This window comes from Myotis daubentonii, chromosome X (genome assembly GCF_963259705.1).
Source record: "Myotis daubentonii chromosome X, mMyoDau2.1, whole genome shotgun sequence".
Taxonomy (NCBI): domain Eukaryota; kingdom Metazoa; phylum Chordata; class Mammalia; order Chiroptera; family Vespertilionidae; genus Myotis; species Myotis daubentonii.
In genome coordinates, this window is record NC_081861.1 from 140093376 (window position 1) to 140120392 (window position 27017).

Here is a 27017-nt window from a genome sequence, read left to right on the forward strand (position 1 = left end):
TCTCCAGAGACAGAGACGAGAGAACAACAGGCCAGCCAGAGGCGACCCCCCCAAATCTCTCCGAGGCTGCCGGCTGGCTGGGGCCACTTACGGGAAACTCCAACCTGGGAAGGCGTCCTTTTTATTATTTTTTAAAATATATTTTATTGATTTTTCACTGAGAGGAAGGGAGAGGGATAGAGTTAGAAAAATCGATAAGAGAGAAACATCGATCAGCTGCCTCCTGCACGCCCCCCACTGGGGATGTGCCCGCAACCCAGGTACATGCCCTTGACCGGAATCGAACCCGGGACCCTTCAGTCCGCAGGCCAACGCTCTATCCACTGAGCCACACCGGTTAGGGCTTAATTTAAAAAAAAAAGATTTTAGGAAAGAGAGGGAGACACATGGATTTGTGGTTCCACTGATGGGTGCACGGATGGGTGAATTCAGGGAGTTTCGCACATTGGGACAACGCTCCCTTTCGTTTTTATTATTTCGGTTTTGTTCTACATACATTTGTACTGATGTCAGAGAGGAAGGAAGGGAGAGAGAGAAACATCCCTGATGAGAGAGAATCACGGACCGGCCGCCTCCCGACTGGGGATGGAGCCCGCCACCCGGGCCTGTGCCCTTGACCGGGAATCGAACCCGGGACCCTCCTGGCTCCTAGGTCGACGCTCTAACCACTGAGCCACACCGGCCGGGCTAGAGGAGGCTCCTTTGAAAAAAAATTAATAAAATAAATAAATTCCTTTATGGTTAAAGAATGCAAAAAAAATTTAAAAAAAGGAATGAAGGGAGGGGAGGGAGGGAGAGAGAGAGAGAGAGAGAGAGAGAGAGAGAGAGGAGAGAGAGAGAGAGAGAGAGAGAGAGAGAGAGAGAAAACAAAATAAAAATTTTTAAAAAACCCACATAAAACGAAAGTGTTTGGGCCTTTTTCTCGCCAACGCACCCCCCCCCCACCGGACCCAGAAGGCGGATGCTGTTCGAAACGGGTTTGTCTGTCTTCCTGCCCCCACTTTTTTTGGGGGGGGTAACCTGGGCTCCGACAGGAGCACCCCGATTAAAAGGACGGTTTTGTGGGGGGGACACGTCCGAGACCCGAGTGTGGGGGGGACGTCAGACGCCCATGAACCCCTTCACTGGGGACGGAACCCCCTTTCCCCCCCCCCGATCTGCTCCTCGGAGGGTTTGTGGGTGGTTTTTTTTCCTCCCTCTTTTCACACTTGACGACAAATATTTGTGAGTTTATTTATATTTCCGTCCGGACAAGGGCGACCATTCACAGACGGCTGGCTTTCGACAACATACACTTTGTCGCCGGGACGAGGAGGCAGCTTGGGGTGTCTTTGGGGGCCCCCCCCCAAAAAAAACCGACGGGTGCAAACGTTAAGATCATTCACGATGCGGGTTTGGGGGGAAAAGGTGTGATTTCGGGAGGTCCAGACGGCCACCCCCCCGTGTGTCAGCATCACCCCCAACGCGGACCATAAATCCTCCTCGCTCGTCGTAAATCGAGGGGTGCGGTGGGGGGAGGAGGAGGAGGAGGGGGGGCCGGCGAAAAAAGCAACAAGGCTCCCCAAATAGAAAAACAAACCCAGCAACAGCGACACATTTACACCCCACGGCACGAAGGCGGCTCCTCTCTCTCTCTCTCTCTCTCTCTCTCTCTCTGGGGCCGCGAGGCCCCTGGAAAAAAAACAGAAATAAAATAATTAATAATAATAATAATAATAATGAAAAGAATAAATATCCCCGATCTGGGACGCCGGCCACGCAGCCAGCGGGGGAGGGCAGGGCGGCTGGGGTGGACGAAACGAAAACGGTCGCTTTTCAATAAATAAATGCGTCCGGTGTCCGCTCGCCTGGACGCCGCTATCTGTTACATGTGCCCCTGGAGGCTGGTTTCTCCTTAAATATCCCGCCTCCAGAAAACTCACGGACGCTGCAGCAGGTCCTCGCGTAAAATGGGGGGGAAAAAAACCACAAAGAACCCCCCAAAAACCCAGCAACCACCAGAAAATCCTGCTCAGCTCATTGCTAATAAATTCGGCACCGGTTTTTTTTTTTTGGGGGGGGGGGGTCGGTTTGGGGGGTGTTTGCGTGTGTTCGCTTGTGGGTTCGGTTTGGTTTTGTTTTTCCAAATGTCGGCCGTGTCCCCGGCCTCCCGCGTCCGTCCGGACAAAAAGAATTTAAAAAAGAAAAAAAAAAATGCCTGAAAAAATGTTGGTCATTGTGGTCACCCCAGCATCTCCCAGGGCCCCGGTTTGGGGGGGAGCAAAACAGCAGAGGGGAAAAAGGGGGTTCGGGGTTCTCGAGGCCTCGGACAAGCCTGGGATTCTACCTAGAGGGTGGGCGTGAGTGTGAGGTCGGACACAGGCCCTGACGAGGCAAAAAAAATAAAAATTAAAAATATCTAGATTTCCCCCTCCACCCTGCAGAAGCCGTACAAACAACACCATCCGCCCGGCCGGCCTGGCTCCGTGCTCGAGCGTCGACCTGGGAACCAGGAGGTCACGGGTTCGAATCCCGGTCAAGGGCACAGGCCCCGGGTGGCGGGCTCCATCCCCAGCATGGGGCGTGCAGGAGGCGGCCGGTCCCTGATTCCCTCTCCTCGTTGCTGCTTCTCTCTCTCTCTCTCTCCCTTTCTCTCTGAAACCAATAAAAATATATTTAAAATAAAAATAAAAACAGGCCGGACCAAACACAGACAGCCCCGTGCCCGGGTCTGGGAACGCTTAGCCATCCCGAGTGGCCGGACTCGTCCGAATACAGGGCCTGGGCTGTCTGCTCTGTAAACTGTGTCCAGTTTAAGATCCTGGATTTTCCCCCAAAACCGTCCCCCGGGCGAGAGGACGGCTGTGTCCACGGCGACAGGACAGAGGCCAGGATTGGGGGGTGGGCGGGGGGAGAGGCGAACGGGACGGAGAAAGAGACGGAAGACACGGGTGTCGCCCAGACAGAAGGGAGAAAGAGGCCAGTGGCCGAGGTTTCAGGGAACGAAAAGTGTCGTCGGGGTTGAAACGCGTCTCCAGAGATCGGCCGCACCCTGGCCAGCACGCCTGACCGTCCAGGCCCCACGGTTCCCCCCGGGTCCGGCCGACCTTCCCGGCTCGCTCCCCGCGATGCCGCGTGGAAGCCACACACAGGGGCGGCCAGCAGCCAGGGACAGCCAACACGCGTCCGTCCGTCCCCCCGTGTCACGTCGGACGCCTCGGGGAGCCCGGGGAGCTGACCACGACCTCCGAGACGCACCCCCCTCCCCGTCAGGAAGCAAGACCCACAGACAAGGCATGCAAGCACCCCCCCCCTCTCCCCAGCACCCAGCACCCAGCACCCCAGCTCACAGCCTGGGAGCAGAGGCGACGAGGAGAGAAAAAAAAAAACCATCTCGTTCCATCACACAGGACCCCGCAGGCGAGAGTCTCACTCACGTCCGTCCTGGAGGCACCCGGGGGTGGGGGGTGGCTGTGTCCCTTGTAGAGTTTTGCTCCCGAAACAGAAAACGGAAGAAAAACCTAGCCCTGCCCGAGGCCTGGACACTCACACCGTTTGGGCGGGGGGGGGGGGTCCAGCTACGGCCGGCTTGCTCACGCAAAACCCCCCAAACCAAGGAGCCCCGGCCGGTGTGGCTCAGTGGGTAGAGCGCCGGCCCGCAGACCGGCGGGTCCCGGGTTCGATTCCCGCTCCAGGGCACACGCCCGGGGTTGCCGGCTCGGTCCCCCGCGTGGGGCGTGCAGGAGGCGGCCGATGCATGATTCTCTCTCTTCGTGGATATTTCTGTCTCGCTCTCTCTCCCTGCCTCTCTGAAATGAGTTTTTTTAAAATATATTTTTTTTTTTAAAAAAAAGCAAGATTTGGGGAATGCCCCTTAGCGTGCCCAGAGAGCAGGCTGGAGGCCACCACCGGCTTTGCAGCTGACGGCCCCAAGCTGTCTTGCGAAACCTCAGCTGCCGCTTAAATCCACGGGCCTGGTTGGGTCCGTGATCAGGCTGAGTGAGTTTTTGTTTCGGGGGAGTGGGTGGTGACAGACGGCTGTGCCTCCATGAAACGTATCCTAACCCTTTTAGGGGGAAAAAAAGAGAGAGAGAGAGAGAGAGAGAGAGAGGAAGGGGGGGGGTGTGGGTACACACATTTCTCTCCCACGTCAGCCGAGTGTTAAAATCTCAGATCAACGCAGCTACTTGTAAAAGAATCCAAATGCTTTTTTTTTTTTGCTTTTTATGCTTTTTTTTTTGCCTTCGAAGAGACAGAAGACCTGTTTGTCTGCTTCCCACAGCCCGTTCGGGGAGAACCAGTTGGCCAGGGGTTTTAAAACACGGACCCTGCTCCTCTCTCTCTCTCTCTCTCTCTCTCTCTCTCTCTCTCTCTCTCTCTCTCTCTCTCTGTCATTTTAGAGCTTTGACTAAGATTTCAACCAGGAAAAAAAGGGAAAGAAAGAAAAAAAAAAAAAAGTTAAAGGCGTCTCTGGGTTTCGCCCAAGACTTTCAGACGAGACACGGATGAGAACCGGATAAATGTACCGACGACACGATTCTTCGGCTCAAAGGTGGACCGGGGGGCTCCCCACGGGGTGCACGCCCCACGGGGGCGGTTTGACTTTTAAGGGGGGGGCGGCCGTCCAAGAATGAGCGACGAACGGGGAAATTTGGGGCATTTCCTAGGGCTCCAGGCCAGTGGTCGGCAAACCCGTTTGTCAACAGAACCCAATATCCACAGGACGACGATTGAAATAATTTCTTTGGGGAGCCGAATGTTTTAAACCTAAACTATATAGGTAGGTACATTGTGATTGACTTCATGAGGGGACGCCTAAGGCTTAGGAAGAGCCACACTCAAGGGGGCCCAAGAGCCGCAGGTGGCTCCGGAGCCGCCGTTTGCCGACCCCGGCCCGAGGGGCCGCGTACACGGGATGTAACTGTCGTGTGACCTGTCGATGCGTCTCAGTTCTCCATGATACGTCTCATGGGCCATTTTTCCACATCCCTTCATATTATTATTATTATTATCATTTTTTCAAACAAAGTCTTAGGGATGCCTTCCCCCCGGGCACATCCGCCGTCCTTTCGTCCTTGTATTATTATTTTTTTTTCTTTCTCTTTCGTGTCTGCGGTATTTCTTCGGGACGCGAGTGAACGGCCTAATTCGGGCTTCCTTCGCGGGAGTAGGGGTTCGCTTTTCGGATAATAAGGTTTCTATGTCACGGGGTAAGGGGTGGGGGGGGGCATTGGGGATTTTAGAGATGCTGGGGGGGGGGGGAGGCTGGCCGAGAAAAAGGTGGGGAACCACTGCTTCCCGTGGATGGAATTGTGTGTGTGTGTGTGTGTGTGTGTGTGTCTTGGAGGAGAAACGGACCCACGCTGGGGGAGAGGGGGGGAATACGGAGAGGAAATGACCACCGATACACAGAGAAGGAACAAAAACCGCTTTTGGAAACAGCCAGCCATCGGCCAGGGCCGGCGGGACCGCCCGGTTAGGGGAGACGAGAGGATGGAGAAGGGGGTTCGGACTGGCCAGGCCTCGGGGAGGAGACCAACACACACACAGGAGCCCAGGACGGCGGCCTGACGCCCCCCACAAACCCCCCACACACACACCTCCCCACACACACAGCACCTGCCGCGCACAGCACCCCCAAATGCAGGTGCGTGGCCATGAACCCTGACCCTTTGCGTATATCCTTTTCACGGGGACTGTCCCTTCCCCAGTCCCCTGCTTTTGGGTGACCGACCAGGAGCCATCAAAGAATAAAAAAAAACGCAAAATAAACAACCCCCCCCCAAAAAAAAAAACACAGAAGAAGAAAAAGTTTAAAAACTCCCTGGTCTCCAAGACCCGATCTTGGAATCCGCTGTTTGGCCCGCTCGCCCAGCCTGCGAGTCCCACAACCACCAGCTCAGCCACGGGGTCACCTGCAGGCACCCCCCTCCTGCCCCATCCACCCCGCGCCACGCACCCCATTGGCACCCAATCCGGTGCACCCTGAACCCCTCCCTCCCTCCGTCCGCTTCGCTGGGTAGAGGGTTCCCCCCTCCACCCCACCCCGCGCGCGCACCCGCACCCGGCCAGGCTCCCAGCACGCAAGGGCGCGCGCCCAGGCCCCCATAAATCCGAGACTCACCCGTCCAGAGTGCACGGCTGATTTCTTTTTTTTTTGTCTCTCTTTTAAAATCTATCGTATTTACAGTATTGCACTTCGCTGATTTCATTGCATTTTCCCCTCCCCGCCCCCCCTAAGCTTCCGGCTGACCCCCCACCCCGCGCGCGCGCGCGCGCGCGCGCGCCCCTGTGCGCGCGTGTGTGTCTCTCTCGCGCGCGCGCGCGTCTGCAAAGAATGTCCAAGGCTGGAGATCCAGAGTCTGGAAACAACGTTACACAGTTTGTCCTCTTCTGGAAACAAGGTTACACAAGGAAAGCCTAAACTCGGGCGCTGGGGTTGGGGAGCGGAGGAGGGGGGGGTGCCCACCTGGACCGGAAGATCGGGGGGCCTTTCCCGCCCCCACCTTGGCGAGGTCACCAGCTGCGATGCGTTATTGCTGCCGGCGGCGGGGGGGGGGCGCGCGCGCGCGCGCAAGGGGCGCACCAGCGGTCCCAACTTCCGAGGCGACCCGTGTCCACCCTGAAATCCGCACGGTGTCCCGCCGCTCCTCGCTGCTCCGATGGATTGAAGCAAATTCCTGGCCGTGAGCCGCATCGTTGCAGACCGAGCAAGTGCGCATTTTCAGGCGTGTGTGTGTGTGTGTGTGTGTGTGTGTGTGTGTGTGTGTGTGAGTGTGTGTGAAACAGACTCTGCTGGGATCTTAATCTTCGAACAGGTGTGGATGGAGGAGGCCGCATGCACGGGGTAGAGACGCGCGCGCGCGCGCGCGCGCGCAGCGGAAAGAGAGAAGCGAGTCCGAGCGCCACGTGGGTCCCAGGTCGAGGGCTGGGTCCGAGGGTTTCCCAGTCACCAGGTCTCTCTCCTGCCCAGTCTCTGCGAGGGTCTGGCGGGGTCGTGCGTTCCCGGGAGGCCCCCCTCTCCCAGCCAAACGTGGGGGGGGGTCCCCCTATCTGGCCAGGAAGAGGAGGGAGGCCGCTGCGCCAGGGCCCGGTCCGGAGTCCGCGTGGCCGAGGGGGGCGCGCGCAGGGGGTCGAGTGCAGGACGCAGCGCGGGCGGGCGGGCGGGCGGGCGGGCGGCGGGGTGCGGGGCGGGCGCGGGCGCGAGGCGGGGCGGGGGCGCGCGGCGGGTCAGAGTCCCAGAGCTTCGGCGTGTTTGCGCGCCTTCAGCCGGAGATCGGCGATGCTGGAGTTTTTGCTGTTGCTCTTGGCGGCGGCGGCCACGACGGCGGCGGCGGACGCGGACTCGGCCAGCGAGGCGATGGGCAGGCCGAAGGGCGGCGGCGGGAACATCAGGTAGGGCGCGTGCGCCGCCAGGTGCGGGTGCAGGTGCGGGTGGGCGTGCGCCACGCCTTCCAGCTGCAGCTGGGCCTGGACCTGCGGGGGTGGCGGGGGGGAGGAGAGGAGAGGGGGGGGGGCGAATCCGGAAGGTTAGAATCGTGCCCAGAGGGAGTCCACGGGCTGCCTGCCTCTCTCCTTCTCTCCCCTGGAGCCAACCCCTTTGCCCCAGCCTGGGGACCCCCTCCACCCCCCCCCCACACACACACACACTCCTCTGGGGGACTCGGGGCTGTCGTCTCCTCACCGTGTCCGTCCCATCCTGAACTGGGGAGCCCACCAGATCTCCGCGACCCCCTCAACCCCCGTCCTGAGCGATACCCACCCTCAAGTCCTTTCCAACATTGGGGTGTCTACAGCTGGGCCCCCCTCCTCACCAGAGCCCCCGAATTCTCTCTCCTTGACCTCACAGGAGCCCCAGAATCAGGCTCCACTGGGTTTGGGCAGAGGGCTCAGGTCTTCCCCCCGACACACACGTTCCCAGGGACCTCACAAATTCGTGGGCGCACAGCCAAACCCTCGGGTTACTTTCATCAGGGCCTCGTGGCTGACCCCACGTCGGGGTACCAGGGAGGCTGAAGGGCCACCCTGTCTGTTCTGGGGACGAGGGGCTGAGCTGTGAGAGGCCCAGGCAAGGGGGGGGGGCTTGAACCCCCATGTCTGTGCACCCCACGCCCAGCGCCATGGCCCCGGACGCCCTTCGGGCCTTGGGCAGGTTAAGCCTGAAACCACGCAACTCGCCCGTCCTCCCATCCGTCTCCCAGGCGTCTCGTTACACGCCCCCCAATACCCACCGCCTCTGCTCCTGCCCCCAAGACAACACTGGCCCCCCTATACCCTTGGGCGCGCATTTTGGGGTAAAACAGCTTTGCGTCGTGGACACGCGCCCCTGTCCCTTCCGCGTGCGCCCCCCCAGCCCCCACGTGGGCGCCCCAACCAGGGTGCCAAGTTGGCTTTGCGCGCCGCGCGCAAGGTAGGGCGCGGGGTTGGGGGGCCCTGCGCTCTCAGGATACCTCCACCATTTACCCAGCCCCGGTCCCGAACCGGGCGTGGCCCTTTGGACACTGGGACCCCACGCGCCTTGCCACCCCATGGCCGCTCCCTGTCCACGCAGGACGGGCTGCGCTCTGCGCGCTCGGGACCGGTGTTCGGAGCTGGGCCAGAGGCCCGCCGACTCCGCGGTGAGGGGCCAGGCTGGGTCCAGGAGCGGCGCAGACACCTCTAGCTTAGGCCCTTAGCGCGCGCGCTCGAGGAGGGTCGGGTTTGGGCGTCGACCCCGCCCCCCCCCCCCCCGCAGGCTCCTGGCGGTGAGTCTGTGGGTGGCTCCTTGGGTAGGTGGGATTTTTTTTCCCCTCCCTCCCTCGGATTTTGGTAACACGGTGCTTAGTTTTACGGCCCGGGACTCCCCTGAAGGTGAGCCTGGCAGTTTTACAGCGTGAATTTAACGCGTGCCAACGGGTCTATAAATGGTCTTTTGTAGCCGCGGCCTCTTTTCTTGCGCGGGGAAGGGAGGGGGAGGCGGAGGCGGAGGCGGAGGGGCCCAGCCAGGTTTCCACCGGGGAAAGAAAAAGAAAAACGCGGCTACCTGTTGGAAAGGCATCCGCAGGGCGCCCATGTTCACATAGGGCGCCACCCTGCAGGCGTCCAGGTGGCTGGCGGTGCCCAGGATCACGCCTGCGAAGGGAAGACAGGACGCGTGAACGCGCCGCGCACGGGCGCGCGCGCCCCCCCCCCGACGCCCCCGCCCCCCGTGCGCGCGCGCGCGCGCCTACCTTTATGCATCTGGTTCTCTTGTTTGCGGCACTTGGCTCTCCTGTTTTGGAACCAGACCTGAGAGAGAGGAGAGAGAGAGAGAGAGAGAAGAGAACTCGGTGAGCCAGGCCCGGCCTGGAGACCAAGGGCGTCATCCCCACCCACCCTCCACCACCTCCTCGCTGCACCACGCGCGCGCGCGCTCTGGCGTGGAGCGCCCGCCCAGGGCGAGGCCTCTCCGGGCATCTAATCCCCTGCCCTAACCACACGCTCCAAACTGGCTACCCACCCCCTTCCTTCCCTCCCACCCCCCAGGGTGGGGTTCGCCGAGCTCTCTGAGTCCTTCCCACCCACTGAGTGAGAGAGGAGCGAGGACGGGCAAACATTGATTTATTTTTTAATATATTTTTATTGATTTTAGAGAGGAGGGGAGAGGGAGAGAGAGAGAGAGAAACATCCATGAGGAGAGAGAATCATGGACCGGCTGCCTCCCGCACGCCCCCGACTGGTTGGGGATCGAGCCCCGCAACCCGGGCCTGTGCCCTTGACCGGGAATCGAACCCGGGACCCTTCGGTCCACAGGCCGAGGCTCTATCCACTGAGCCACACCAGCGGCTAGGGCGACATGCAGACATTGAAAGCGAAGAAGCTGGTGTGGGGATGGCGAGTGGGATGGAGAAACCTTCTTTTTTTATTTTATTTTATTTTATTTTATTTTATTTTATTTTATTTTATTTTATTTTATTTTATTTTATTTTATTTTATTTTATTTTATTTTATTTTATTTTATTTTATTTTATTTTATTTGGTTTGGTTTGGTTAATCCTCATCCGAGGGCATTTCTCCGTTGTTTTTTAAAGGGAGAGGGAGAGACGCAGAGAAACTTCGATGTGAGAGAGACACACGGATGGGTTGCCTCCTGCACGCCCCCCCCGCCCCCACCAGGGCCTGGGAACCTGCAATCCAGATACGTACGTGCCCTTGACCGGAATCGAACCCGGGACCCTTCAGTCCACAGGCCGAGGCTCTATCCACTGAGCCAAATCGGACGGGGCGGAGGGCGGGAACCCTTCTATGTGGGCATCGCCCCGGCACCCTGTCACCCCTTGGGAGCACCCCGGATCTTCTTACACTTTTGGGAATTTTCGCTGCCAAGGAAGGGAGAGGCGGGGGGCGCGCACGCAGGCGGATCAATAGTTCCAAATCCCCGCCTGCTCCCCAATCAAGTCCACCAAGCTCCATGTCCTCCTGGGAAGCCCAGTGGAGGCTACGGGAGTCCTGCCCTGGCCCGTGTGGCTCAGTGGGTAGAGCGCCAGGGCACCTTCCCCGGGGTGGCCAACGCGATCCCCAGTAGGGCGCGCGCAGGAGGCAGTCGATCCATCATTCTCTCCCATCATGGATGATTCTCTCTCTCTCCCTCTTCCTCTCTGTCTGAATCCAAACCAATATATTTTCAGGGGCTCCGCTTCTCCAAAGACGCCTAATTCTTGGGGTGCCTGGTGGAGAGAGTGTGTGGGGGGGGGGAATGGGCGGCGGGAGGCAGGCCTCGCCCAGCTGTGTGGGCTGGTCAAAGGCAAAAAAAAATCTTGCGCACCCAACGCCCCAAAGCCCCCTCCCCCCGCGCTGCCCAGCACCCCTCCCGCCCCCCCCCCCCCAAAAAATAATGTTCCCAGTTACTTGATTCCTTTTCTAACTGGTTCCCCCGCTCCCTGACCCCGGAGCAGGCGCGCGCGAAACCCGGCGGTTGGCCACACCTGAAAGTCTTTGAAATCGGGGCGTTTTCCGTGCGAGACTTTGAAGGAACTGAGATTTCCATCCAGGCTGAGCCATCCCCATCCCCACCCCCCTACCCCATGCGCGGTGGGGACTGGCTTTCCAGAAGTTTCCAAAATTCATGTCGCCAGGCTGCAAAGGGGAGGGATGTGCATGGCTCTGCTGAAAATTACCCCCCCCAAAATAGGACCTCCCCCCCCAACCTACTACAGTGGGGCCTGGACTTACGAGTGTCCTGAGTGTCCCGACTAACGAGTTTTTTGAGATACCAGCTGTCTTCTCGGCCGATTTTTTTTGCATTGAGTTGACAGAGTAATTTGAGGTGACTGTGTCTTTTCTCTCGGGCTTTTGAGCAACTTCGCCACCGTTATTCTAAACCCTGTGTCCGACCCGATACACACGTCTTATCTGCATTCCCTGTATCTCTCTCTCTTTTTTTTTTTTTTTTTTTTTTTTTTTTGCTGGAGAATTCTCTGGTTCTGGCATTTGGGGGTGTGTTTCTTTGTCTCCTCCTTGTGGCTGCCGGTTTGGGGAGTCTCTGGGGTAGTGGACCTGCTACGCCTCGCACCCACCCGACAAGTTTGACATCCCCAAATCTTGACCCCTGTTGTGTTTTGGGGTCTTTTTGTGTGTGTGTGTTGTGTGTGTGTGTTTCCTCCCCCCAAAAAAACTATAGGATGGATCGCATTCCTCCTGCCGCCCTATTCGGGTGGCCTGAACATTTTACATTGTCCATTGGGGCGCTTTCCTCTCCTGGGGGGGGTCCCACACCCCCCCGTTCTGGGGGAGTAGAAACTCACATGAACCAGGGCCCATTCCGCACGCGCGCGCACCCCCCCCCCCCCGCACCCCGCAAGCGCATTTTCCAAAAAAAAAAAAACAAAAAAGGCACCATCCTAGTTAAATCCAGAAAAGCCGAGCTCACGTTCCCCTTCAAGGGCAGGGGAAAATAAAGGGGAGGTTGGGGAGGGGGGAGGGGAGGGGAAGAGGGAGAGAGGAAGACAAAAAAAAAAAACCAACACAAAAACATTATGAGGAGTAAACGTGATGAATTAGCCGGGGGCGCGCGCGGGCATCCATCAAACTTGGGGGTGACTCGCGATCAATTCCAATTAGTCGTGAACATGCTAAGTAAAGCGAGCGGCACTGCTTTAGACACTTATTTCTTCATTTACAGGAGAGGACGGAGGATGGAGGGGGGGGGGGGGCGCGGATGGTTAGGCGCGCACTCACCCATCTCCCTCCGAAAACACCCCTAATCGGATTTCCTTTTTGATTTCCATTACCGACAGTGAATAATGACATTTAATTTAGCCCGCGCTCGCCGCCCCGCCACCCAGCCCGAAAGATATTTGCCGGGTAATTAAATTACGGCGCGCGCGCGGGGGGCTCATAACTTTCCATTTACAACCCTGGCTGGCAGCTGGGAGCCGGGGACAACCCTTCGAAAATAAAAGGTTAATCAGCGACAGCTTCGTTGTCGGGGGCCGCAATTTATTTAGAGCAAGTTCTGCCCGCCTCCCTCCCTCGGCGCCCCCCACTCCCCCCGCATCCCTTCACCTCCCACCCCCCACGAAATGGAAACGCGGGTGGCGAGCGGGCGGGGCGCGCACGGGCTGCGCAAGGGGATTTCGAGGAGGCGCGCGCGCGCGCTCTGCGGGTCGTGTGGTTCGCCTCCCACCCACCCCCCTAATTTTTTTAAAAAAAATTTCTCCCTCTGCCAACCCCCCCCCCCTCCGTGACTAACTCACTGGCACAACCCCCGTCTGCCCTCTCGCCGTGTTCTTCTTCTCCACGGGGTCCTGGTCCCGGTTGGCCTAAAGGCGAGCGGCTTTTGTGCTCCGCGTTCGTGTTTTTTAATTGTTATTTACGGTCGTGACCTTGTAACTCTCCCCGTCGCCTGCCTGCCTGCCTGCCTGCCGGATCGGATGGGTAGCTACTCACTGGGGGGGGGGGTCCCCCTTTTTTCTGTTAGGGCTTTGGGGAGGCCAGCGGGCACCCCACCCACCAACTGCCTGCGCCCCTGCGCCCCCTCCATGGCCCGTTTTTTTTTTTTTTTTAGCCGGCCTCGCGCGCGCTTTGGCTGGTGCGCTGCTGGCCGGCCTGGGCGTAATAGACTACGGAGTGAAATAGTGCGGAATTCAATTACAAGTAATTTATTTTTATCGAAACACTACATCAAGGCCTGAGAGATATTACGGAGGAGGAGGCCGGGGCTCGGAGAGAGAGAGACACAGGCTCACCACGCGCGGCGGGGGGGGAAATGACGGGAGAGTTTGATGTCCCCTCCGGACAAAGTTTAATCTTTTCATTAATTTATAGGGCGCAGCCGGATTCATCTTCCCGGAGAAGGGTGGCCGGCAAAAAATAAAATAAAATGAAAAATAAATAAATAAACGCCTTCTCCCCTTGGCTGCGGCCACGGAGACACCCCCCCCCAAAAAAAGGAAAAGGGGGTCCCCAGGGGGACGGGGGGGGCGGGGGGGGGCACCGATGGCCAGAAGGTTCTGGAAACCAGTAGACAAAGGTCTATTGGTCGCGTTTCATCGGAAGTCGCCCTCGCTTTCTGAAGTTCTAAAACAAACAAAAATATGGGACACGCTTGGGAGCAAAAGGAAAAAAATATATATACATCTATCTACTCCCGCCGGCGGCGTGGCTCCGTGGTTGAGCACGGAACCTAGGAACCCGGAGGGTCCCGGGTTCGATTCCAGGTCAAGGGCACAGGCCCGGGTTTGGGGGGCTCCATCCCCAGTGCGGGGCGCGCAGGAGGCGGCCTGATCCAAGATTCTCTCTCCTTCTCTCTCCTCATGGATGTTTCTCTCTCTCTCTCCCTTCTCCCTGCCTCTCTGAAATCAAATAAAAACATATTTTTTTTAAAAAAAAATGGATATATACACACTGTTTTTTTCGATTGGCAGGATTACGGACAACACCCTCTATCCTTTTAAAAAACAAAAAACAAAACACGCATTTGATGTTTTGTTCCGGGGACGCACACATTGGGGACACGAAGTTGGGTTCCCAGGAGTGGGGTCGCCGCCGCCGCGCCAACAAGACGGCGGCGGCTCCTTTAAAGCCCGCGGCTTCCCCGGTTGGCAAAATTAATTCCGTGTATGTAAAACCGGTCCCCGGAGGCCCCCCCAGGATCCTGCCCTCCACTCCCCGGCCCTCCTGTCCTTCTCCGAACGGTGGCAACGGACAGACCCAGGGACAGACGGATGGCCGGCCTCCCCAGGGGGGGGTGTCGGCGCTGCTTGCGCACGAAGGGAACGGACCTCGGCGGGTCTCCCCTCATCCATAAATTATTACTTATTAATTTCGCGTTCGCAGAGCCTCGCTCGGGGGCCCTCCTCCTCCTCCTCCTCCTCCTCCTCCTCCTCCTCCTCGCACGTGCTACGTGCACACCCAGGGCCCCTCCGACAGGGGCTGGCCAGATGGGGCACCAGGCTTCCGTCCGTCCGTCCCCCCCTCCTCCTCCCTCCTGGAGCCCCGCGAGCGCGCTGAGGCTAATCCGGCCCCCGCGTGGGCAGCAGCCCAGCTCATCAACGTGCCGCATGTGCGAAACCCTCGCTCCCCAATCCCCCCATCTCTCTCTCTCTCTCTCTCTCTGTTCCCCGGAATAGAGGGAGGGGGCTGCTCAGGAGGAAGAAGAGGTGGAAATGAGAAGGGAAAATGACCCAAATTCCTGACAATCTGGACATATTAAGATAGCTTAGACGTAGTAAGTCTCTCTCTCTCTCTCTCTCTCTCTCTCTCTCTCTCTCTCTCTCTCTCTCTCCCAGCAGGTCAGGCAGGGCACGTGCCCTTCGTGCGCGCGAACCGTGCGCCTCTCCCCCCCCGCCCCCATGCGCGCGAGGACCTGCGGGCATCTCCAAAAGGGCCTGGTTCCAGCCCGGTCCCCAGTGTCCCTGCGCTCCCTGAAGGTGCCCAGGCCCCCTGGTGCGCCGGGCAGCCGCAGCTCAAAGGAGACTGTGTGCGGATAAGAAGTGACTTTTCCGCAGAGAGCTGGGCAACAAGGAGACTCGCACAGGTAAGGAGAGGTAAGAAGTGGGGGGTCAGGGTCCGAGGGAGAGAACAGAGCCCCAAGAAGTGAACAGAGGTACACGGTGCTGGAGGGGGCAAGCACCTGGAGAGGGCGGGGGTGGGGAGGGCGGTGGTGAGGCCGGCCCCAGGCCCCCTCCCCACCCGCCGCGGTCCTACCTGCACGCGCGCCTCCGACAGCCCCAGGCGCTGGCTCAGCTCCTCGCGCATGAAGGCGTCGGGGTAGTGCGTCTCGTCGAAGAGCCTCTCCAACTCGTTGAGCTGCTCCAGCGTGAAGTTGGTGCGGCTGCGCCTCTGTTTCAGCTTCGTCTGCCCGTCCTCGTCCTCCGACTTCACGTCCTCGCGCTTCTCCTTGCAGTCGTAGAGACCTGCTGGGCGGGCGGGCAGAGGAGGGCACAGCGCTGAGGCCTCCCGGAGTCGCCACCGCCCTGGGGCGCCCGCCCGGAGTCCCCACCACCACCACCCGGAGTCCCCACCACCACCACCGGTGGGCGCCTCCCGAGGCCCGTGCGCCCTGGGCCCCTGACAGACGGGCCACGCACACAGGCGTGCGAGGCGCGGTGGACACTTTCGCGTGCGCCCCGGTGGAAACCGAAGCGTGTGCAAGCGGGGCCTCGCCATCCACTCGCGCCCTGACGCCAAGTCTGCGTCAAAGTCGATAAAAGCAACTCAAGGGCGGGGGGGGGGGGGGGGAGACGCGCTGTTTTGTAACAACTCAGGCCCTGGCGGGGCCGTATTTCTGATCTCCAAACGGTTCCCTTATTTCTTTTACTTTGTGTCTGTTGACAGAAGCAGATAGCCTGTCTCTCTCTCTCCTCTCTCTCTCTCTCCTCTCTCTCTCTCTTCTCTCCTCTCGTCTCCTCAAGCGCCAGCCGAGCCCTAGGAGCCAGCCGAAGACTCCCTCCGTGCGCGCCAGGAACCTGGGCGCACGACCCCCCACCCTGGTCTCCATGCGCACCAGGGGGTGCGCGCCTGTGAGCACAGCCCCTCTCTCTTTCACACACACACATATTCGCACCCACGCGGGTCCGGAACACGCCCCAGCAGGGCGCCAAAGCGTGGAACTTTCTTATTTCCCAAAATCATGGCAGCGTCTGTAGTTGCGGGGAGGAGTGAGTTGGGGGGGAGAGGGGAGAGGGGAGAGGGAGGTGTGTGTCCCAGGCAAGACAGTCAACTTCTAGGAGCCTCTGGCCCCGACGCGTCTCCTCCTCGCTTTTTGGAAATGGAGTCCTTTCTTGCCAAGCTCAGGGGTTTAAAATCCACTCGACACTGCTGTGAGCCGGGTCTCCAATATTTCCCTTCCCCTCTCCTCCCCACCACCCTGGGGTGGCTGAGCACCTCGGTGCCCTAATTAGATGTCCCCTGGGGGGGGGGGGAAGGAAAAGATGCTGACGGTCCTGGCCCAGCCTGCGTGGCTCAGAGGTTGAGCATCGACCTATGAACCAGGAGGTCGCAGGATAATTCCCCATCAGGGCACAGGCCCGGGTTGAGGACTCCATCCCCAGTGAGGGGCATGCAGGAGGCGGCCCGTCCATGATTCTCTCTCATCACTGGTGTTTCTCTCTCTCTCTCTCTCTCTCCCTTCCTCTCTGACATGAATCGTTTTGTGTGTGTGTGTGTTTTTAAAAGAGATTGATCTTCCGGACACTCCCGGGTTCTACCAATTCCGAAACCATCTCCAATAAGCAGCGTCAACTAATTAAGGCGGACACTTTCAAAGGAGGTGGGGGGTGGGGGTTCGGGACTTGTGTGGGGAGAGGAGAGAAGTGGGGGGGGCCCTGGCCCTCCACGCCCCAGGCCCTGAGCTGGACAGCGAACCCCCATTCTGGACCATGCCTGAGCCTCTGCCTCCCCATTTAGGGGTTTTCTGGCTGCTGGCTGCCAACCCCCTCAACTTGCATTTTATTTTTCTTTAAAGATATTTTTATTACTGATTTCGGAGAGGAAGGGAGAGAGAAAGACAGAAACGCCAACAACGACCAGAGAGAATCGGGGACCGGCTGCCCCCTGCTTGCCCCCCCAACACCCAGCATCGAGTCCAAAACCCAAGCACCCTGGATCCAACCACAAGGTCCCGGTTCTTGGGTCGACTGCTCAACCCCAACTTGTATTTTTTTTTTTTTTAAACCCAGAAAACGGCACGTCTTTCTGACAGAGAGAGAGAGAGCTCCCGGTCCCTTCCCCCGGCAGTAAAAATTCCTTCCCGGAGGCGACCACATGCTCCGCGCTTTATGCGTCTGAACTCTGAACCTCGGACGATGGATCCCAGCTGAGGCGCCCGGGCTTTCAAAGTCCTTTCAAAGCAGCCAGGGCGGCAGCCGGCTTTGCTAAATCCACAGCTCAGCTCCGGCGGCGGCGGCGGGCAGGGGGACCGCCGGGTTTCTCGGGGAGGGTGCCCCAGGGTGCCTCCGTGTGGCTCCCCAAATACCAGCCTGGGAGGGGGGGGTGCGCTCGGCCTGGTGGGGGCCTGCATTCCTAGCGGAGGGGGAAAGGTAGGTGCAAATGGGAACGTGGGTTCGGTCCTCCCTTCTCTCTTTCCTACGAATGCTGATTCGTATTTCTCCTCTCGCTTTTCGAACGGACGGGCCTGGCCATTTGCAAAAGCTCTTGCTGCACTGGCTGGGGGATTTGGAGTCTCGGAAGAAGTGGGGGAGCCGGGCAGGAGTCCCCCCCTTAGCGCCGTGAAACCCTCTGACATTCAATGTCAGACCCACACACACCCCCCCCCCCAGTCCAGCTCAGCCGGCGGGCCCCTCTCTCTCCATCAAAGCAAAGAGTCATTATTGTATGAATTACAGAGCCAGGTGTGGGGGACCAGCCCCGAGGCAAAGCAAGCCAGCAATTGGGGGGGGGGAGGCGGGAGGGTTAGGGGGGGCTTTTTTTCTACGAGGTCAAGGCCTCCAAAACGCGGCTGGGTCATGCGCACGGGGCCTACGGCTTCAACGCCACGCCACGGGGGTCACCATCCAACTCGGCCACCACAGCGTAAGGGTCCCCCAAGTGCCGGAGAGAGACGAGGGTGCTGGAGGGGGGGACAGGGGAGGGACCCCCTTCGAGGGAAACCCCCGTCCCTGACCTCCCTCAACATTTAAATAAGAGAAACTAGACCCCTGTGTCCAAATTCTCCAAATGGCCAGCGTCCTGTGCCTTTCCTCCCTCCCTAATAAAAATTAAACGTTTTAGCCGTCGGTAATGAGGCAGCGCTGAGAAATGTAACCAATTTGTTGCCCGTGACGGATGGCTCGCTGTCAGTTGCCTTGTTTCAGCGTTTCCCCCTCTCCCGCCCCCCCCCCAACCCCCGGGGTGGGACCCCCCCCCCCCCGCTGTCCAGCTGGGAAACCTCTCCTAATCCGGACTTTGCGCCCCCCCCACCCCCTCCCGACCCCCAGGACTCAACAACAGGGCGAGCCCAGGGAGCAGATTTCTCGTCTGCGAGCAGCAGGCCGGCTGCGCTCTCACAGCCTCGGGTAGGGCCGCCCGCCGCCACCACCACCGAAAGCTTCCCTGGGCGCCCTTCAAAGCCACAGCCAGACGCCGGCCACCTGCGGGCGCAGGAGTGGTTTTAATTTCCAGGCCTCGGCTCAGCCAGGATCCAATCTCCAAGTTCAAGGGAGCGGGTTGGGGGCGAGGGGCGAGGGGGTGGGGGGAGCGAGGGAGAGTTCTTCCCTCAGCGAAAACTATGGAGAGGTTAAGGGGGCGGATGAGGCGACCGCGCGTTCCGGCCCCGACTACTCCCGGGGTCCCCCGCGCGCGTCCCCAAAGCGGCCGGATTCTAGCTCCGGGGAGCCGGGGAGCCGGGGAGCGCAGGGCGCGCGGGTATGTCCGCTCCGTGCGCACGAGGGTGTCTGCATTTGCGGAAGCGTAGCAGGGAGGCGAATTCTGGTTTTCAGGCGCCTGCCCCCTCGCCCTCTCTCATCGACCCCAACCCCGGCAAGTTCCCCCAGACGGCGGGCAGTGGCAACGCCCGCCGGGAGAAGGGAGTCCGGCCCCTGCCCAGCCTCGCTCCCCTCCCTGCCTCCGCGCTGGCCTCCCCCGTTTTTTTCCTCTCTAACGAAAAAGCCAGATCCTTTCCAGCCGAGAGCCGTGGCTAATCCGTTGGGGGAAGAACTGAGAGCGAACCCGCCTTTCCAGGAGCCGACTCCCCGCGGCGCGCGCGCGGGCACGGAGCGGATGGGGCAGGCGGTGCAGGCTCTGGCGGCGAGGAGGCGAGGCCCCCCGGCCCGCTTACCTTCCGTGACCCTCCCCGCGGTGCCAAACTCCTTCAGCTTGTCCTTGTCGCTGTCCGCGTGGTCTTTGAACAAATGCACCGGGCAGTGGCCGCCGGCGTCCGTTATGTCCTGTAGATTGGAGTCCGAGGCCCCCAACTCCCGGGCGCGCGCCAGTCCGCTCTCCAAAACTTCCCGGTAGGTGATGGAATCTTTCTTCCCGCCGCCGCCGGCACCACCACCACCGCCGCCGGCGCCGCCGCCGCTCTCCTTCGTCTTCTGGTCAAAAGATTTGGATACAAACGCCGTGAGTTCCTCCATCGCGGCCCAGGGGGGCCGGCGGGGGTCCGCGGGGGGCTCGGCGGGGCTGGCTGGCTGGGAGCCGGGGCTGGGGTGCGCACACCTCCCCGAGCGCGCGCGCGCGCGGAGACGACGGTCCGTGTGAGGGTAGGTCCCTCCTGCCGGTGATTTATGCTTCGCAATTGGGTGTCTCACTATTTATACGCGGCTACCTCCGCCCAGCTTCCCCCCCGCGCGCCCCTGTCGGCAGCAATTAAGGCTCCGGGGCGGCGGGGCGCACGCCGAGACGCAATCTCTGCCCCCCCCACCCCCCACCCCCCACTCCCACCTCCACTTCGGCAATTGGCTTTCTTTTCATTTCATCACGGGCTGGGCGTCTGTTGCACCTTGGAGCGGAGAGGTACGCAGCAAATTTGGTGGAAGGAAGAGAGAGGGAGAGGGAGGGAGGGAGAGAGAGGGCGCGCGCGCGCCAGCCAGCCAGCGAGCGAGCGAGGAGGCAGCGGGCGGGCGCAGGCGTCAGCGCCCCCCACCCCCCACCCCCCACCCCCCAAACAGGTATCCGCATTCTCTCTCCGGGGCTGGCGGAAACGAAACTCGAGGAGGAGTTTAAGGATTGGCGAGGAGGTCCCAGCCCGCAGGGCCGGCCCGGGTAGGAGCGCAGCTCCGCGCGCGCCTGGGATGATGTGTATCCGGGCCGGGTTTGGGTCGATGCGAAGCCACGCGGAGAGGAGAGGCCGAGGGCTTCGGGGCGGCGGGGGACGCGCCATCACGCGCAGGAATGGACTCCAAGTTGGAGACGAGGCGGTAAAAGGCTGGCTGGACCTGCCCGCGCTGGCCACGGAGAGAACCCGAGGAGCCGGGGCGCGCGCGCGCGCTGCGTGATTGGGGGACAGCTTGCGGGACCCCGCAAGGGAGAGAAAGACGCCCGGTTCTTCCGTGAGATGCGGCTCGCAGACCTCGCTGGGGCCGCCGCCGCCGCCGGGAAGGCGGGGGACCCGGGGCGCTGCCCAGACACCGGCTTTGGGGGGGCTGGGCGCGCTTCTGTGAAAATGTGGAAATGCTCGCGGGTCTCGGAAAAAAGACGAATTTGTCTACAAGAATCGTTTTTTGGCCCGCGCGCCCCTCCCTCTCCAAGCGTTTGGGAGGAAACCATTTCGCTCCATGGCAGCGGCGACAGGGGAACGCGTGGGACAATCGCCGAAGCCAAGACCAGTTCGTCGGGTGCAAAACTCCATCTGGAAAGAAAGTTGACTTTTTTCTCCTTTTCCCTGTTTCTCTCTCTCTCTCTCTCTCTCTCTCTCTCTCTCTCTCTCTCTCTCTCTCTCTCTTCCCCTGCCTTCCTTTCCCCTCCGTCTTTCCTCCTCCCCCGACCTCCCCCCCTCCATTCCCACGCTGGAACTAAGACGAGGTTTGGGGAGGGGGAGAGAGGGATGGTGCGTGTGTGTGTGTGTGTGTGTGTGTGTGTGTGTGTGGTTTTGGGGTTTTTTTTGTTGTTGTTTGTTTGTTTGTTTGTTTTGGGAGAGTTTGATTTCGCATTTTCTGAAGTTGGAACGTCTGTGTTCTCAGGCCCAGGATCCGGGCCACCTCATCTCCGGAGCCGACCATCCGTCGCCGAAGGAAACGGGAAGGATTTATCCGGAGTATTACGGGGCCTGGGAGTCGCGTGCATGTGTGTATGTGTGTTGAGGGGGAGGGAGCCTTGATCTGGGGGCGGGGGAGGGAAATGTCAGGATTCGGAGAGTTTTCCAAACTGAGCAGGGGTGGTCCTATCCCCGGGGAGGGGAGGGGGGCGCGCACCGCTGTAGGACCCGGGTCACTAACAACCGATCCATCCCAGGCTCCAAATTGGTTACATTTCTCGGGGAGCCGGGCTGGGAACGGCTGCAATGGTAATAATTTTTATTAGAAAGAGAGGAAAATGCCCAGGCGTCTTGCCTTTGGAACCCCGGGATCCAGTTTCTCTCATCCAAGTGTGGAGAGAGATCGGGGTGTGTATGTGCGGGGGTGGGTGGGGGTGTCTCCCCAAGAGGCAGGGGGCAGACCCTAGCTTCTTCTCCCTGCCTCTCTTCCTCCTTCCCTCCTCTCCATCTCTCTCTCTCTCTCTCTCTCTCTCTCTCTCTCTCTCTCTCTCTCTCGTCCGCCCTCAGCCCTCATCCTTCCTCCGGGAGCGCTGTGCAGCGCCCGCGCGCCTCTGCGCTCCGGGTCCCAGCTGCTCAGCCCCGCGTGCTGCGCTCGGGGCGCACGGAGGGAGCCGGGAGAATTGGAGAGCAGCCGGCCTCTCTCTCTCTCTCTCTCTCTCTCTCTCTCTCTCTCTCTCTCTCGACCGAAGAAGAAGGGAGCCCTCGCCACGGAACAAACAGGCCTTTGTTGGCCGCGGCCCCGCGAATCAAAGCGAAGGAGGCGGCGCGCGGGTATCACACGGAATTACAAATCGCCGCTCATCCATTATGCAGGCGGGCGGCAGCCGGAGGAGGAGGCACGCGCGCCGGGCCCTCCTGCCTCCGGAGCCGGGCGCGCAGGGCAGGGCGCGCGGGGGAGGCGGGCGCGTGGCGGCCCAGGCGTGGGCAACCCTTGCCACCCCACAGCAGGCCGAGGGGCGGGAAATGCGCGTCTTGGGCCCCAATCGAGTCTGGGGAACCCGCCTGCAAGGGGGGTCTTCTTTGGGGACACGGGACTATGATGGAGAGGCTCTGCTGGGCCAGGGCAAAGGTCTGGGGTTCTGAGTGGCACGATCTCTTCTCTCCCCTCACCGAGCCTGCCTCTGGCCTCGGGGTTACAGGCCAGATCTCCAGGGACCTGGGGGTGAGCCTCCAAGCTGCTGCGCCCCCCCCCCCCCAAAAAAAAACCTACAGGGTCCCGGCCTTCCCTGCAGATCCATAGGGTCTGGACCCTGCCAGACTTGAGATGGGGACCCCGAGCTTGCCCCCACCCCCTACTCCCCAGGGAACCCTGCTCAGACCTGGGTCTGGCGCCTCCAGGAATCTCCCCAACCTCCTCCTTTTCGTCTCCTGGGCCCGTGGCGCACAGTTTACTCCCCTTTCAAAGACAGAAAACAGCCCGGCTGGTGTGGCTCAGTGGTTGGAGAGCAACCTATATCCGTGGTTCTCAACCTTCCTAAGGCCGTGACCCTTGAATACAGCTCCCCATGCTGTGGGGACCCCCAACCATGAAATTATTCTCGTGGCTACGTCATCGCTGTCATGTGGCTGCTGTGATGCATCGTCATGGAAACATCTGATCTGCAGGATGGATTTTCATGGTGACACATCGAACATCACGAAAGCACAGCGATCGATCACAAAAACAATATGCGATTATAGATGTGTTTTCCGACGGTCTTAGGCGACCCCTGGGAAAGGGTCGTTGGACCCCCCCAAAGGGCTCGCGACCCACAGGTTGAGAACCGCTGACCTATATGAACCAGTAGGTCAAGGTTCAATTCTCCCCCCCCCCCCCCGTCAGGGCACCCGATCGCCAGTAGGGGGCGTGCAGGAGGCAGCCGATCCATGATTCTCTCTCACCATAGATACTTCTCTCTCTCCCTCTCCCTCTCCCTTGCTCTCTCTGAAATCCATAAAGATATATATATATATATATATATATATATATATATATATATATATATATATATATTTATTTATTTATATTTTAAAAAATAAAAGACAAAGTGGGTTAGCCATCCCAAATTAATAATCAATATATATATATAATTTTAAAATAATAAATAAAATTAAAGACAGACAACTATTCATGTTCCTCCTTATATTTTAGCCCAAGCAAGGACCCTCCCTGCCAGGTAGTTTTGCTAATTGAAGGTGCTCCCCAAGATCACAGGGTCGGTGCACTGTGAAATGGTACATTTGGGGGGGCAGGTGAGAGGGGAAGGGGAAACACCCCTCCCTTCTGGGGGGATACGGGGCCTTTGTTAGAACTTCTCAGGCGCTTCCTGGGACAGGGAGGAAGGGCCAGGATGGAGGCCAGGATAGCAATTCATAGCCTTGTAATGTCTGGTGGGAACGTGGGCGCTAGCTACGGTGCCTCCAGGGCGTTGCAATGGGAGCATCTACGATTCCTAAAAATGACTTGAAATCTGACAGATAGAGCCCCTGAATGAATCTGACAAAAAATAATAATCCTACTATTTTATATCTTAGAACACATGTACTTATGGGAAGAGGGGGTTACGTTTTTCTGAAGTTTCCTTTCCAAGGCCTGTGGGAAGCGATGGGGGAGGTGACTCAGCTGGGAATCCAGCAACCAGACCTGATACCAGGGTCAGGCCGACCCACCAGGAGTCAAAACATCATCTCGTCCACATCGTCTCACCCACATCATCTCATCCACATCATCTCACCCACACCATCTCACCCACATCGTCTCGTCCACATCATCTCACCCACATCATCTCGTCCACATCGTCTCGTCCACATCATCTCACCCACATCATCTCGTCCACATCATCTCGTCCACATCATCTCACCCACATCGTCTCATCCACATCATCTCACCCACATCGTCTCACCCACATCGTCTCATCCACATCATCTCACCCACATCGTCTCGTCCACATCATCTCACCCACATCATCTCACCCACATCATCTCACCCACACCATCTCACCCACATCGTCTCGTCCACATCATCTCACCCACATCGTCTCGTCCACATCATCTCACCCACATCATCTCATCCACATCATCTCACCCACATCATCTCACCCACATCATCTCACCCACACCATCTCACCCACATCGTCTCGTCCACATCATCTCACCCACATCGTCTCGTCCACATCGTCTCGTCCACATCATCTCACCCACATCATCTCGTCCACATCATCTCGTCCACATCATCTCACCCACATCGTCTCATCCACATCATCTCACCCACATCGTCTCACCCACACCATCTCGTCCACATCATCTCACCCACACCATCTCGTCCACATCATCTCACCCACATCGTCTCGTCCACATCATCTCACCCACATCGTCTCACCCACACCATCTCGTCCACATCATCTCACCCACATCATCTCGTCCACATCATCTCGTCCACATCATCTCACCCACATCATCTCATCCACATCATCTCACCCACATCATCTCGCCCACATCGTCTCGTCCACATCGTCTCGTCCACATCATCTCACCCACATCGTCTCGTCCACATCATCTCACCCACATCGTCTCACCCACACCATCTCGTCCACATCATCTCACCCACATCATCTCGCCCACATCGTCTCGTCCACATCATCTCACCCACATCGTCTCGTCCACATCGTCTCACCCACATCGTCTCATCCACATCATCTCACCCACATCGTCTCGTCCACATCATCTCACCCACATCATCTCGTCCACATCATCTCACCCACATCCTCTCGTCCACATCATCTCACCCACATCGTCTCACCCACATCGTCTCACCCACATCGTCTCATCCACATCATCTCATCCACATCATCTCACCCACATCATCTCACCCACATCGTCTCGTCCACATCATCTCACCCACATCGTCTCACCCACACCATCTCGTCCACACCATCTCACCCACACCATCTCGTCCACATCATCTCACCCACATCGTCTCGTCCACATCATCTCACCCACATCCTCTCGTCCACATCGTCTCGTCCACATCATCTCACCCACATCGTCTCACCCACATCATCTCACCCACATCATCTCGTCCACATCATCTCACCCACATCCTCTCGTCCACATCGTCTCACCCACATCCTCTCGTCCACATCGTCTCGTCCACATCGTCTCGTCCACATCGTCTCATCCACATCATCTCACCCACATCGTCTCACCCACATCATCTCACCCACATCGTCTCGTCCACATCATCTCACCCACATCCTCTCGTCCACATCGTCTCGTCCACATCATCTCACCCACATCGTCTTGTCCACATCATCTCACCCACATCGTCTCGTCCACATCATCTCACCCACATCGTCTCACCCACATCATCTCACCCACATCGTCTCGTCCACATCATCTCACCCACATCATCTCACCCACATCGTCTCGTCCACATCATCTCGTCCACATCATCTCACCCACATCGTCTTGTCCACATCATCTCACCCACATCGTCTCGTCCACATCATCTCACCCACATCGTCTCACCCACATCATCTCACCCACATCGTCTCGTCCACATCATCTCACCCACATCCTCTCGTCCACATCCTCTCGTCCACATCATCTCACCCACATCGTCTCGTCCACATCATCTCACCCACATCATCTCGTCCACATCATCTCACCCACATCCTCTCGTCCACATCATCTCACCCACATCGTCTCACCCACATCGTCTCACCCACATCGTCTCATCCACATCATCTCACCCACATCATCTCGTCCACATCATCTCACCCACATCATCTCATCCACATCATCTCACCCACATCATCTCGTCCACATCATCTCACCCACATCATCTCATCCACATCATCTCACCCACATCATCTCACCCACATCATCTCGTCCACATCATCTCACCCACATCGTCTCGTCCACATCATCTCACCCACATCCTCTCGTCCACATCGTCTCATCCACATCATCTCACCCACATCGTCTCGTCCACATCATCTCACCCACATCCTCTCGTCCACATCGTCTCACCCACATCCTCTCGTCCACATCGTCTCGTCCACATCGTCTCGTCCACATCGTCTCGTCCACATCATCTCACCCACATCGTCTCACCCACATCATCTCACCCACATCGTCTCGTCCACATCATCTCACCCACATCCTCTCGTCCACATCGTCTCGTCCACATCATCTCACCCACATCGTCTTGTCCACATCATCTCACCCACATCGTCTCGTCCACATCATCTCACCCACATCGTCTCACCCACATCATCTCACCCACATCGTCTCGTCCACATCATCTCACCCACATCGTCTCGTCCACATCATCTCACCCACATCCTCTCGTCCACATCCTCTCGTCCACATCATCTCACCCACATCATCTCGTGCACATCATCTCACCCACATCGTCTCGCCCGCATCATCTCGTGCACATCATCTCACCCACATCATCTCGCCCACATCATCTCGCCCACATCATCTCGTCCACATCATCTCGCCCACATCATCTCGCCCACATCATCTCGCCCACATCATCTCGTCCACATCGTCTCGTCCACATCGTCTCGTCCACATCGTCTCGTCCACATCATGTCACCCACATCATCTCACCCACATCATCTCACCCACATCGTCTCACCCACATCGTCTCACCCACATCGTCTCGTCCACATCATCTCACCCACATCGTCTCGTCCACATCGTCTCACCCACATCGTCTCACCCACATCATCTCACCCACATCATCTCACCCACATCATCTCGTCCACATCATCTCGCCCACATCATCTCGTCCACATCATCTCGTCCACATCGTCTCGTCCACATCGTCTCGTCCACATCGTCTCGTCCACATCATGTCACCCACATCGTCTCACCCACATCATCTCACCCACATCAT

General features: G+C 58.7%; 1 protein-coding gene across 1 annotated transcript; it reads right to left on the reverse strand.

Annotated features, from left to right (window-relative positions):
• Nucleotides 1-6728: 6728 nt before the first annotated feature.
• SHOX (SHOX homeobox) lies at nt 6729-19625 on the reverse strand. Its single transcript, XM_059679124.1, has 5 exons — nt 19214-19625; nt 15145-15353; nt 9189-9246; nt 9002-9090; nt 6729-7455 (listed from the first exon to the last, which is right to left on the reverse strand). The coding sequence occupies exons 1-5, from the start codon at nt 19509-19511 to the stop codon at nt 7210-7212; spliced, it is 900 nt and encodes a 299-aa protein (XP_059535107.1). The 5' UTR covers nt 19512-19625; the 3' UTR covers nt 6729-7209.
• Nucleotides 19626-27017: the final 7392 nt, after the last annotated feature.